The sequence below is a fragment of the Ischnura elegans genome (assembly GCF_921293095.1).
Source record: "Ischnura elegans chromosome 13 unlocalized genomic scaffold, ioIscEleg1.1 SUPER_13_unloc_1, whole genome shotgun sequence".
NCBI lineage: Eukaryota > Metazoa > Arthropoda > Insecta > Odonata > Coenagrionidae > Ischnura > Ischnura elegans.
Window position 1 is genome coordinate 11475067 of NW_025791657.1, and position 14698 is coordinate 11489764.

Below are 14698 nucleotides of genomic sequence, written 5' to 3' on the forward strand. Positions count from 1 at the left end.
CTTGGCTTTTACACATCAGCTGATTTAAACTTTTGGAGGAGATGGGCTTACAAGAACTGTTAGTTTCTCTTCTATAAACAAAGGTTTTGAGGGACGAATCTTTTCCAAACGACAAATTTGAATCAATATTCAATTTACCAGAACCGAAATGAATCTCGAGGTGCTTAATGAGATCATATTTGGCATTGAAAGCATCTCTGCAGTAAAAACAATGATAAGATTTTTTCATTGAACGGGCAAGCTTCCCAGGATTTTTGATCACGCAAGTACTTTTCACTTTGTTTTCCCGTATGACTGCCTCCGGGCCACTCTTTTCATTCTCAGTGCTCCTGAAAAACTTTATGTTGTCTGGATTATCACCACCACCCCTCTTCCCAGCAATAGTCATTGTTGCTCTATCCCCTCTGATTTTAGACGAATATCTAGATTTCGAATGTAACCTTCCATCATTAGGTATGGAGCACGACGTTATTTTATCAGCAAGCAAGGTACCACATTTTTGAATGTCTTTATCCATCACCTTCTTTCCTTTCCTTGAAATTGATGCTCCAATCTTTGGTTCAAGGACTGCAAACAAGGATGAGGCTCTTTCAGGAGCTGGGAGCTCTAGAAAAGAATTTCATATTAAAAATAAGTTAAGTCAGGCATGAAATCTATGACTCGTTGAACTAATTTATAACAGCCATTAGACAGATATCAACGTAGATACTTTAACCAATCCTTCGGTTAGATGCTATACACATAACAAGGTGTCATTTAAGGTGGTTTCAATACATTTCTTCAAAAATTGAGTGGCACTATTCCTCAGAGAAATTGAGCAAAATATTGCATACTAACCTCAAGTATCTACTCCAGAAAATACCTCAATGAACTTTTTCATGCAAAGAAGTAATCAAAAACAGAATTTAAAAAATGACATGCATGCAAATAATTTTCAATTGAAACAATTATTATTAAACGCAAATACTTTCTTGCAATGCAAGGCTAAAAATATGGGAGATAAAAATGGACAGGACTATGGGGTCAGAAGGGATTTCAAGCACACAAAAATCATTGCCAGCTTAAGAAATCATAGAGAGGAAGATGGAGGCGCAATAATGTGACATATTATAATAACTTACCTTCAAGGACAACGTGTATTAAGAAAATAATATTGGTAAGAACAACAATAAGAGTAAATGAAGAACACATTCTCTGAAGGGCACAGCTTTTTATTTCTAACGAAACTGTCGTAACCACTAGAAATTGCATTATTTATCAAATTATTTCAAGTATAAAGGCATGGGGTATTAATGATCTCATACCTAGGTTAACATTTTGGATGGTCAGATAGGATGCCTATACACAAATATCCACGGTAATTGCCCTTCATCAAATTAATCGAATCCAAAATTGCGGAAGGCATCGGATCTGGATCCGAAATTTTATATTACGGCTACAGTGAACACGCACCCCAAATGAGAAGAGTGGAAAGGGTTCTTAGTCTCTCTTTGAATGTGCCCTCACAGTGCCATTGATATCTCTTTCTGCCAGTCTTAGTTTGAGAGCCCCGATGGTTCAGTATGGATTGGTATAATAAACCATCAGACCACTTTTGGAGAATGTTGAAATGATAAAGAGCTTGTCATGTTTGCACAATACATCCAACATTTTGATAAAAGGCTTTGAATGCAAAGACGCACAGAAATGGCAGACAGTACATTTTGTAACATGTCAGTAACCTTCCCCCCAACTCCTTCTTAGTGCCATCTATAACCGTCTGGTTTTACTGGCTGACCCTGTATTCAGTGTTGTGTTCACCATGACTTAAGTATAGCAAGTAATCACCATTAAGCCTTATTCATGAGTAAGTCTTTAAGAATATCTGTTTAATTTCCTCACTTTGTCGATTCATACACTTCACATGAAAAAGCTTAAAAATGGCAAAGATACCTGACTTCCAGGTTGTCCACAGGTATCCATTTTCCAGTTTCCTAAGTCTTCCCTTTAATTTATCGATTTTCAGAAGCCATAATCACAATAATATTTTAATTTTGAATGCCTCCAGAGTAATTATTTTATAAAACTCAAAAGTACTTAAAATGTGAAGCAATGTACCACTATAACTTCCTAATAAAAATAAACTTAACAGTTAAAAGTTAAATTAACATACAAATAATTCAACCTTCTCATATCCACCCTCAGAGGGTGATGCCCTGTACTTTGCTGTACCACCTTTAACAATTTGGATGAAGCTATAACGTAGAAATCTTAGCTAACGAGAAAAAGTAAGCATGGCCTGGCCACCCATTTTCATTACTCTGCAGAACTACAACTGCTGCACGCATGGTATTGAAATTGAGTTCAGCCTATTTTTAACCAAATTAGTTTTTTTTCCTTATCCCACTTTTTCCATAAAAAAACTGTTAGGCCTATTAAAACACAGTGCAGAAAAGAGTGAATTGGTTTGGGTGTCTATCGAAGCAAATTTTTACCATCATTAATGTAGAAATCTTAGCTAACGAGAAAAAGTAATCATGGCCTGGTCACCCATTGTCATTACTCAGCAGAACTACAACCACTTTCTCATTTCACCAGCTCTTATAAACAAATTCCACGTTCATTTTGTCTATGGATGCTACAATTGACATGGTACACAACTGGATTCTTATGCCTAGTATTCTTTGTAAGTGACAAATTTTGATTTTTTTTCTATTACCAGTGTTAAAGACAAAATTGTTTGGTAAAGTACACTGGAATTCCCATATGAATGCACATGACTGCATATATTTGTTAATGTCACTGAAGCTTGACAACAATTTTACTAAACATTTAATGACCTGATTACATTCTGAAGCAGAACTATAAATTATAAGCTATAGATGAATGACAAATACAGATGCTACATACTTCACAAGGTAATTGTCCAAAAACCGGGTATCAGAATTAAATAAAATTTTGTTTTGTTATGCATTGTCCAACGGGGGTGGTCCTTGAATCAGCCCCCATATGGGAATATAGAACCAAATTTTTCAAACTGAAATGCTGTTTAAAATTTACAGGTCAAATATATTCATGTATAATAGGGGCGGTCATCAAACAACTTTTTTCGAAAGTCAAAGTTCGACATATTACAAAATGTAGCCCGACGTACCAAATGAACGGAGAAAAAATTTTGTTCATGTAGGTTGACATCCTACAGTTGCACCAGGGCCGTTTATGTTAATCTTAGGCAACCCGCAACACATTCCCTCTTTTTACGCTATTTCGGCGATAAATGTCGTGATTTTAATGATTTTTTCAGCCGATTCTGCACCAGTCATGTACGAAATAGTCGAGGTAAGCAACATAGGTCGAATAATAACGTTTATTATACAATCACCGGTATTAAAATGCAAAGAAAGATAAAAAACTTTTAAATTTTCTTAATTAATGGTATATAATTTAATTTGGTGTACTCGTATGGGCATGATCGCACTAATATGACCCTACCATTTATATACAACAACATTTTTCCCCTCTCCCATCCTAGAGTAAGGATCTCCTCGTCTCCCTACGGCCCGCCTATGAACTAATGTCAACGCACTGCTCTGGCTACATCCTCTACGAAAATGACTCCGTGTTCCAAATTTTGCAGTTCTTCACCCAACATGAGAACAGGTGCCACTCTGGCTCTCAGGGAGACCCAGAACTCGCCACGTGGAGGGCGCTCCAACTCGAGCTTCTCCCATTACTACCCACCCTTCAAGTCTTATGACGTACCAGTTAAGATGCAATCTTTTTTGTATCCAAAATTGGTGGAGATAAATGGTAATTAAACAGATTGGAAGGAAGTGAGCTGCTGAAGGCTATGTAAATACAAATTAAAACAAAGTAACATTTGCCGGTATCCTCTCCTTTTTCCCCATTTCCCCTCTATTCTCCTTTACTATATACATATTCCTTGTACGCTATTGATGAATTGTCTTGTACATGTGGATGGCCTTTCGCAAGGTTTTGTGAGGCAAGGATTTCGTGCCGAAGTGATTTTTTTAAATGGAGAAGCAACTAAAATAAACAATGAATGTATTGACACGCTCTTCAGTTGAGAGCCATCTCTTTGGTGCTCCTCGACAGATGTTTGGGAGATATCTTCCCACATATGAAGATATTATGAAGTATTACTAAGGGGTGAAGATGGAAAAGATGCAAGAAAGATGAGAATTTGATCAATCGGTCCAGGAGATTGCCCATGTTGTCGCCGACAGAGTGGACCAAGTGTAGAACGACGCGTCTGGACCTTTAATGTCGAACCGCGGCATCCTCATGGCAGTTTAGAGATACAACACGAAATGTAAAAAAATTATGAAGAGCACAAAGAAGAAAAATTCCTCTGTTGCCCATCGAGACTTTATTAATTTAAGGAAGATGTTAAAATATTGTTTTATTTTCCTCAATGTGTCTTCCAAAATTGGCCTAGTGTATTTGTAAGCCGAAGACGTAAATTAAAAATGAAGAAATATCATTCCTTTTAGACCAAAGATCAACCGGAGAACCAGTGATTGGGACCATTGATTGGAAAACCACAAAAAAACATAGGAAGAAGGCTGCCAAAGAAAAAAAATGATAAAAACGGACGAATCATTTGAAAATAGGGCATCATTTGCCCAGAAAATTGGTTCTAAATTCAAGTCTTAGTGCTCTAAAGTTCAAAATGACTCGCCCCCTGTGCTCGGCGACGAATGGCAACCATCCTCCCGCCCATCCTATAATAGCTCGGCGCGCAACATCCTGAAGCTGCCTGTGACCTGCCAATCGGTGAAAAGGCACAACGTAGCCAGCGGTTTGCAGCAACCCTCGTGACTGGAGCGTTTGAAGACGTCGGCCAGGTCACACCTGAAAATGCATCGATGATTGTCGACCGGAAGAAAATTGCGCGACAAAGGAAGAAATACAGAGAGCTTGCGACTTCAGAGGATATGGAAAAGCTTAGAGATCAACCGAGGATAGCATTGTTCTTCGAGGGAAGAAAAGAGAAGACGAAAATCAGGGAATTGTGCAGCAACAATGAAGTGCGCATCACGACATAACCGAAGAGCATGTAGTCATCCTTGCAGAACCCGGCGGGGTTCATTTGGGACATGCATAAACTGAAACAAGAGAAACAGAATGGCTCGGAAACTCTATCCTTGAATTAGTTGAAGCTGCTATAATTGACACGTCTTCCATACGGTGCATCGGTTGTGATGGATCACATTCGAACACCGCGACCGGCTGGAAGGGAGGCGCTATACGTTTTATCGACGTGCGTCTCGGGCGTGCCTTATAGATTTAAGTGCCTTCTGCATTCAGATGAACTTCCTCTTCGACTTATAATGGACAAATTTGATCGGCCAACGACGGGACCAAATATCTACATTGGGCCAGTTGGTCGCCAACTAAAGACCTGTGCGCAGCTACCTCTAATGAAATTTCAGACGATTGATCTTGGTCTACCTGATCCTGAACTAAATTCATCTTTCATGAGCAAATACCAAAATTATTCGCTGGACATGGCTCGTGGTATTTCCAGGGGATGCATCCCACAAGAGCTGGCTGATCGCGATAATGGGGAAATGAATAACAGCAGATGGGGAATGACGGCCAACAGAGTGATCCGCGTTTACATAGAAACAAGACGACCAACAGTGGCTTTGGATTTAATAACCGAGACTATGATGAAACTCTATATTCCTATGGGGTTCACAATAAAGAAAAATTGGAAGATTACAGAAGCAGAACATATCTGGGAAATGCTTAGGAGAATAAGACAATTCCGTAAAAAGTAGAGTTCTTGAGAAATTCATCCAGAGCAAAGCGTTCTTCGCTCATCCCGAAAACATCCTCATTGGTGAATGAAGAAAGGGTAGAAGCGCGAAGAGTAGCCTTCCAAAGGATATTGCAGGCAAGAAAGACCTATTCGCCAGATGAAGGCATCAGGGCTTTTCACATCCCTGACCAGTGTATTTATATCAGTTCATAGGCGGGCCATAGGGAGGTGAGGAGATCCTTACTCTAGGATGGGAGAGGGGAAAAATGTTGTTGTATATAAATGGTAGGGTCATATTAGTGCGATCATGCCCATACGAGTACACCAAATTAAATTATATACCATTAATTAAGAAAATTTAAAAGTTTTTTATCTTTCTTTGCATTTTAATACCGGTGATTGTATAATAAACGTTATTATTCGACCTATGTTGCTTACCTCGACTATTTCGTACATGACTGGTGCAGAATCGGCTGAAAAAATCATTAAAATCACGACATTTATCGCCGAAATAGCGTAAAAAGAGGGAATGTGTTGCGGGTTGCCTAAGCTTAACATAAACGGCCCTGGTGCAACCGTAGGATGTCAACCTACATGAACAAAATTTTTTCTCCGTTCATTTGGTACGTCGGGCTACATTTTGTAATATGTCGAACTTTGACTTTCGAAAAAAGTTGTTTGATGACCGCCCCTAATGTATAACAGTCACTCTGCAAAGGGTGAGCATTAGTCCAGTGGTTAAAGTGCCCAGTTGTCACAACGAGGACCCAGGGTCGAGCGATATTTAAAAATAAAATTTTCAGTGACCTTAATTCAAATTTTGACAAAAGACTAGCTTTTATAAAATAGAGTGTATAAATAAAGTACGAAAAAAATTCAAATTCAAAATTTGATAAAATTCTGATATCCAGTTTTTGAATATTCCCTTGTCAGAATTAGTTACAAGTATTTTCTGTGAAGAGTCATTTTCAAACACTAAATATTACTCACCCTCTGGCTCTGTCATAGACTCCATTGACATTGATAGATTCTGACCCAGCTCTCCATTCTTCCTAACAGTAGGCTGAAAGTAAGCATATTTCAGATGTATCCAAAACAAATGACAACCCCAAAATTCTAAAAAAATTCAAACAAAAATCTTAAATTCTTGTGAATCTCTGGTGTGAATAGAAAAACAAATGAAGTGACAACACCAAAACTAATCCTAAACACTCTCCAATGATAAACTTTCCTTTATACTAAAATATACATTCCTTTCCAGGGAAAAAGTGTGGGCCAAAAGAATAAACTAAATGCAAGGTACAACAAGGTACAAATATTGCGGGGCAATGGGTCTTCTTGAGAGTTTGTTCTTTCATTCTTGATTTTATAGGGGATTTCTTCATGAATCATCTTAACCGGGGGGGGGAGGAAGTCATGTGGAATAACAGTTTGAGTTATCAGTTCTCCGTCATGGAATGGGATGACCTCCTTGGCTGGCTCCTGCAGCGTCTTCAATCACCATGGTCTGAGGAAATATTAAAATCAAGGCGTCATGGGTTGACCTAATTCCTCTTGGCACGGCAAATCTATTGTTCAGTTCTCCTATTTTGTCTTCTTCACCACTCTTCACCTCACCATCTAACCTCCACGACTCTCTTCTCTTTTTACCTCTCCTCCATCAGACAGACAACACACCTCCAGCTGTCTGGCATAGCCTTTGGCTACAACATGAAGATGCGGTCGATATATCTCCACAAGCTGAAATTCGTCGGTATTTTATTAACCAGAGAGTGTTAGTTTTCTGAGGTTGGGGAAACTAGGGGAAACTTAGGAAGAAGCGGGGTTTCATGGAATCCTCAACACGGGGCGGGGGGATTGCCGAAGCAGTTCTTATTTTGTAGAAGATAGGGGTACAGGTACCGTCACCCTCCATTCGCTGCTCACAGGCGTTGTTTGGTGTGAGGGGATTGGGAAAAATGTGGACCTTTCCCTGGTCAAGTAAATATCACGGAAAACCCCCAAAATTGGGAACGTGGGGAATCGTGGGGGGAGGAGGTAACACTCAACACTCCATTCAATCTTCACTGTTTAAACACAAACATATTCACTCACAATATTGAATCAGTTCTCCTTGCCATGTGAATGCTAATTTTAAGTTACCCATGAACTGTGCCAAGCAGCATCGGTTACAATACATTGTCCCTATTTTTGAAAATAATGGTTAAGTTTCGTATGAAGATTTTCACAACTTCTTCTATCAATGTTGGTGGTTGTTTTTGGGAATTGCAGCGTAATAAATAATGTTTAATGCTACACGGGTATTGGCGAAGATGGAAAAATATCATCAGCATCTTATACATGAATCCGTCGAGATAGTGAAAAGGCCAAACAACATCAATAAGGAGGATGGATATATCCTCAGCCGCATATGGAGTGTTCCTGGACGAATATAATGACCAACGGCTTCCGTGAAAATTCAAAATTGGGTCAACAAAGGGTGACAAAACATATATAATCTCAGCACGAGAACAGTTTCCTTCCCATTCTCTTGATAACGCTCCCAATAGGAGTGAAACGTTGAGTGTGAAAATGTTACCTATGCAGCAATTCCCAAAAATAACCACCAACATAATGTTTAAGGTTTCAGAATCTGGGCTCAAAAGCCCGAGTTTACAGTACTTGAATTTGAGGATTTCTCCCAAATATCACTTTCATCCATTAATGTAATTGAATGTGAATTTCATGCATACCTCAGTGGCATCTGTCTCCTTGGGAGATTGATTGCCCAAAACCTGCAGAGCTTCAAGGTCTATCACAATGGCTCTTGTGCCTTCAGCATCCACCTCTTTGCCTTGGGAAGATGTTGAGGCCTGTGCCTGCATATGAGTCCAAAATCAGCATCATTATAAAACACGGATACAGGTATATAGAAATAGCTTCGTGAGTTCACAAAAAATAATGATTCCTATTAATAGCATTGAGAAATATCTACACACCACCTCAAAACATACACTTGTCATATTCACATCTTAAAAGCTTGTGTTATGCATTTACAGCAATAAATTGTACCTAATCTGTCATAGTACTCGAAAAAGAAAAAAACTCTCACGTTATCAAGAAAATGTAGGATTCGTCACAATTAAAATATCAATACTACTGTGTGAACGAACATTTGTCTCATGCATCAATGTGACTGAGATTTAGGTGTGATTTGAAATGCTTAAAGATATAGTTGCCCTTATTATTGTATAATTTGACTAATATTCTATGCAAGCAAAAAGTGTTTGTATTCAGTGGATTTTATCTACTAGATATTTTTACCACTCTCAAAAATCTTATTAGTCTTTAAAAATAAAGATATAAGATTCAATTTTGGGAAAATCACACACAAGAGTACAGAAAAATGAAAGCACGCTTTGCTGAGACATGGATAAGATTTGGTTACTCAATTGACTATAGTGCATCATATCGTTAGTTCATCCTACTGAAATGCCTGGACTCACTACCAACCTTGGATTCCCATGGTAGCCTCTTCAAATTCGTCAGGGTTTTACAGGTGATAATCATAGTCACTGCTTTTTTGACATTTACCCTACCATTACTTCATCTACTAAGGTAACTATGCTGATCCAAGGGGTTGTAGTTCTATATGTCGGTATAGCACAGTTTTTTATTCTGTAGTGAGCCAGGTAATAAATAGCTAAGGAGTATTAAGGAACATTCATTGCATGCAAACAATAACTCATTCCACTGCCTATCTAGCCTTAAGTATAGAGGATATAAAACCCCTCTTTATCTACAAGAAGTAAGCCTAAAACGCCTCTACTTCAAAAATTGAATATATTACCTCACACCTGTGTATTCATGTACGCTGCAAATGTTTGTGTAAAAAGGTATGTTTTTAATTATGATGAATTTCTTCATATAAACATTTTCCTTTCTTCATTTGTACTGTTTTTGTATCTTACATACTCATTGACATGTCCTATATTTGTCCAAACAAATCACTGGACCAATTTAAATATTATTATAATTATTATGATGATTACCTGAATAGAGGCTTGGGGCACAAGGTCATTTGTGGCCCCATAAATGCTATAATTGTGCACAAATCCTCCTCCATCATCACTGATCTGGTCTGCTTTTACACAATGGGACCTACATGTACCCATTCCACTCTGATAGAAAGAGAATAAAAACTTTTTTGACATGCGTTTTCACCAATTGGAACGCGATGCAAAAAGATCACAACCAAAACAACAAATATAGGGCGTATGCACAAATGAAAAATTCCCTGAATAGCTATTCTGACATCAGAGAAGAAGGCAGGATAAATTCACTGACTAACATAATATGGCCCATTAAGTTACTCTGCCTTTTCAATTCGCCATAATAATATCTTCCTAAACAGGAACAACAAATTTATCAGCAATATTTTGAGACATGATGGAGACAAGGGTTTTTGTCTACATGTGCAGACAGAGTACAAAAATGTTGTTGTCATCCATTAAAGGTTATCATTACGTTTTACTTCAATCAGAGTTGAATATACAACATGCTCCATCAAAATCAGCTCACGGAATGAAATTGAAGCCTCTCAACAACCACTCTGGTTTGTCAACATCTAATACCCTTTCCAAAGATAATAAAGGGTAAATCCTGAGTCCACCTTATAATTTACTCCATACAGTTCTCACCACATCCACATCTGCTACAATTAGAATATGCCTTATTAAAATTCCTTTTTGGGAGCAATTCATCTTTGGCAGACTTGGCTAGAAACTGCATCACCTAATTATGTGGCAATAGAGCCAACCAGAACATACACAACATGATTTCTCATTCACAATGAAAGGTTTTTCTCATTTGGAACGATTTCACCAAGGAATCATGATTCAAATCATTAGGGGTACCCAGCCACACTATGATCGGTGATCTGTTGATCATGACATCACAATAACTCAGCGTGAGAGTACCAAGTGCTACAATAGGTAGCATGAATTTCACTTGTCTTCCTTCCATATTGTTTGAACAATATCGAATGAAAGAATTTCAACATGTCTCTTCACGGATGCAAGGCTTGGATGTTGACAGCAACAGAGTAGAAGTCTAGAGTAGAAGCATTCTAAATATGGTGCAGCCAAAGAGTGAAGATAAAATGGATCGACCATGTCAGTAACGAGGAAGTGCTAAGAAGAGTGTCAGAAAAGAGAATTCTTCTGAAAACCCTTGGCTGAAGGCAGAAATACTTAGTTGACCACGTAATGAGACATGATGGCCTGATAAAAGCAGTCACAGAAAGACTGGTGGAAGAATAGTAAAGGTTATAAAAGATGTAAAAGAGAAGAAATACAAGAACTTCCAATTGAATTAGAATTGAAAAGCACAACAATAGGTGCAAAGATATTAGTGTTTTCTCATTATTTTCAAAGGAGTGAAGTAAAATCCTCATTATCTGTGAATACATTTTGAGACAAAATTATTTCTATGTTGACATTAAATCTATGATGACACTGTCTCCTTAAGTCAGTTACTAAACAATTTATAAACAATGACTCTAGTAATTTTTACCTTCTTATGAGAAAATCAAGACGTTCCATGGAAGAAAAAATTCTTTTCATAAAATATTTGAATCTACTATAGGTATCCCTCACCAAAAATCATACATATGTCACAAAAAACGTCAAGTTAAGGAAATTTAGTGACAGTAAAGAGGCATATTCCATTCTAGCAGTAAAATTTCCACATTCTGGATCATTGACTGATTTGTTTGTGGGCTGTTTTACATCTATGGGCATCTATGTAGTTGACATAACACAATGACGGAAAAATCCAAGTGATTCAATATTGCAAGCATCCAAAGTCTTTGAAAACCCGTTTTACAAGGGGTATGGAATTGCTCAGATTAGAACGGAATTTATTTCTAAAATGGCTTGGAATTGCACAAGTGCATGAACGAAATTAAAACAGAGGCTATTCTTCCATCTAACACCCACGGATTCTCACATGTGTTCTAGAATTTCACTGCTTTACGCGATGCAATTTTGACTGCACCTTCGTACACACATCAGATTGTGATACAGAACAGGTAAAGCAAGCTCTAAATCTTCAATCCTGAAACATGAAAATAGTCTCCTATGGCCGTAACGTACGGATCAAGAGGCAGGAAAAAACAAATACTGCGTTGGTTTGCTGGTACGGAAGAATACAGAGGAGTGACCAACCCCAGCATCTCAACCCAAAACCCATTACAGGCACTCAGCTAAGAGGAAGCCTTTGCAATGGATGAAGGTACTTTGCTAGGGTTTCTTTGGTTGAGGCATTTGCACTCACATGATGCAATGGAAACGCGAGAGTTGAATGGACCTTGCAAAAGTTCCTTAAGTGAGAAACATTCACTCATCATATGTGTAACACGTTTCCTTCATATTTACATTATTAGTGTTGTTATCTTTTGTAGATTCAATTGGCTACTTCCTATGTTGAGATGAAGCAGGAAGATTGTTGAAGAAAAAGAGAGTATTCTTGATACTCAGCTATGCTGTAGCAAAGACAATAGGCTAGAAAGGAGAATTGAGACAGTCCACCATTAGACTCCTCCATGGGATGTTTGATATTTCTCTCACAAGAATCGTGGTGTAATAAGGCTCAGATCGATGTATATACCTAGGTAGATTAGGGCGGTTAGCCTTTTTGCCTCATGTTGCGCAACTGATGGAAACACATAGTGACCAGACATTCCAATTAATCTGGATATGTCAATTCAGACATGACCTCTATTGTAAAGAATTCTACCACAAGAACACTTTTATATTTTAACATTTATATTATTGTATCTGCCTTTATATTTTGTTCACTGATGTGCAATTCTTTATAGATTTTTTAATTTGTTATTTAATGGTTTACTCTTTTCTACGGTCTATCATCTGTGATGTTATGCATAAGATTATCTTTAAGGGGATATCCCGTAAATAAATGAAATGAAATAATGTATTGATGATGCCTTCATATAGGGGGACCATACATATGGGTTGGTCCAGACGTGTCATCCTCTGTAGATGTTCGTCCAGTGCCTGGGCTGGTTTTTAAAGAATGGGGAAATGTACTCCTTTTTGAAAATTATGTTATGTTAAGACATGTCATCCTTCATAGATGTTTGTCAGGTGGACCACCAAGAGACTCAAAATAAATATTTCCTCCGTAAAAAAATTAAAAACAGAACACTGTCAAAAATGCAAAAATTGTTTTTAAAAGTTAGATCCACAAACAAAAAACAAAATCACAGTGCTATTAATTTCTTTTCTCAAAATTATGTGTTTGCAACTACGTTCGAAGTGTCCTGCTTTTCCTCAATTCATCCTTTCTTTTTAACTCTTTCGCACATTGATGTCAGGAGGAACCAACGGGCATTTTTATTCGTGGAACAACTGCCAGTGGGTACAGTTGGGATGTTCATCATGTATTTCGTTGGATTTTTTAAGATTGGGAAATTGTTCTTTTCATTGAAAATATTGATTTTGTGTATAGGAAATCTGTTAACAGCTACCTTGCTAGCTGTAATAATGATATTGCCGCTATTTTTCAAGATGCCAACTTTCTTCTTATCTGTATTTAAACACATTCGGTGCAGAGCATATTAATTTCAGGCTCTGCCTTCAGCAAGGATCCCCCTTTCAAACCGTGTGCGCAATTTGTAAAAAGAAGGTGAAGAACTGCAAAAGTTACCTAGGGGCAGATATCGATAGTGATCATAACTTAGTCATGATGAATTGTCACCTTATATTTAAAAATTGAAGAAAGCCGTAAATACCATATAGCAGGATGAAAAACTGAAGGAGGTTCAGCATCAACTGGCTTTTATAGAGGCTCCAGAAAAGAAAATAGGGGAGGATACGATCAATAAACCAATGGAAGAGAGTAGGAAGACCATTAGAAGTGGTCTGCAGGCAGCAGCTGAGGAAGTTCTGGGCAAAAGACAAGTCATTATGAAAAAAACCATGGATCACGCTGGAAGTATTAGATCTCATTGAAGAAAGAAGAATATACAAGGCTGCAAAAACAGAGGAAGGACAGAATTGTCACAAGAGAATAAGGAATGAAATATGTCGTAAAGCGCCAAAGACTAAAGATATGTGGATGAAAAATATTTGTGAAGACGTACAAAACAATCTTTAACATGGAAAGGTAGAGGCCACCTATAGGATAGCGAGGAACCACTTTAGGGAAAGATGTAATACCCTTAGGGACTAAACGGAGAACTAATGATTGAAAACGAAGAAAAAGGGAAGAGATGGAAGGAGCATCATGAAGATTTGTACAAAGCAAGCAGCCTTAGAACAAATGCTATCAAAAACGAGAAGGAAGTGGATGTCAATGACATGGGAGCCCCAATTTTAAGATCGGAATTTGATGCGGCCGTAAGAGACCTCAGGATAAATAGAGCGTCTGGCATTGATGAAATTCCTGCGGAACTAATAAAAATTCAGGAGAGAAGATGTTCAACCAGCTATACAAAATCATTAGTGAAGTGTATTCGACAGGTGAGATACCAAAGTACTATGAGAGGAACATTATAATCCTTATTCCTAGGAAGAAAAGAGCGGAGAAGTGCGAAGATTTTAGGATCATAAGGCTTACTACACATGCGTCAAAGATACTGACAAGGATCATCTGTAGAAGAATAGAACGAAAAGCAGAAGAGTACTTGGATGAGGACCAATTTGGATTCAGAAAAAACAAAGGCACAAGGGAAGCCATATTGGCCCTAAGACTATTGGCCCATAGAGAAGAGAATGGAAAAGAACAAGCCAACATTCGTTGCGTTTGTGGACTTAGAGAAAGCATTTGACAACGTGGATTGGATCACAATGCTTGGAATCCTAAAGGAAATTGGGGTTCTTTATAATGACAGAAGAATCATCCACAGTTTATACAAAAACCAAGTAGCGG

The 14698-nt window shown here is 37.9% G+C and overlaps 1 protein-coding gene across 1 annotated transcript in view; it reads right to left on the bottom strand.

The window, feature by feature from the left end:
• Positions 1 to 14698, bottom strand: part of LOC124172289 — a 49658-nt gene that overhangs the window by 32700 nt on the left and 2260 nt on the right. The window contains exons 3-6 of the mRNA XM_046551716.1: positions 9799 to 9927; positions 8500 to 8625; positions 6758 to 6830; positions 521 to 606 (exon numbers count right to left, since the gene is read on the bottom strand). Coding sequence (XP_046407672.1) covers positions 521 to 606; positions 6758 to 6830; positions 8500 to 8625; positions 9799 to 9927 — 414 coding nt within the window. The remainder of the gene's footprint in view (positions 1 to 520; positions 607 to 6757; positions 6831 to 8499; positions 8626 to 9798; positions 9928 to 14698) is intronic.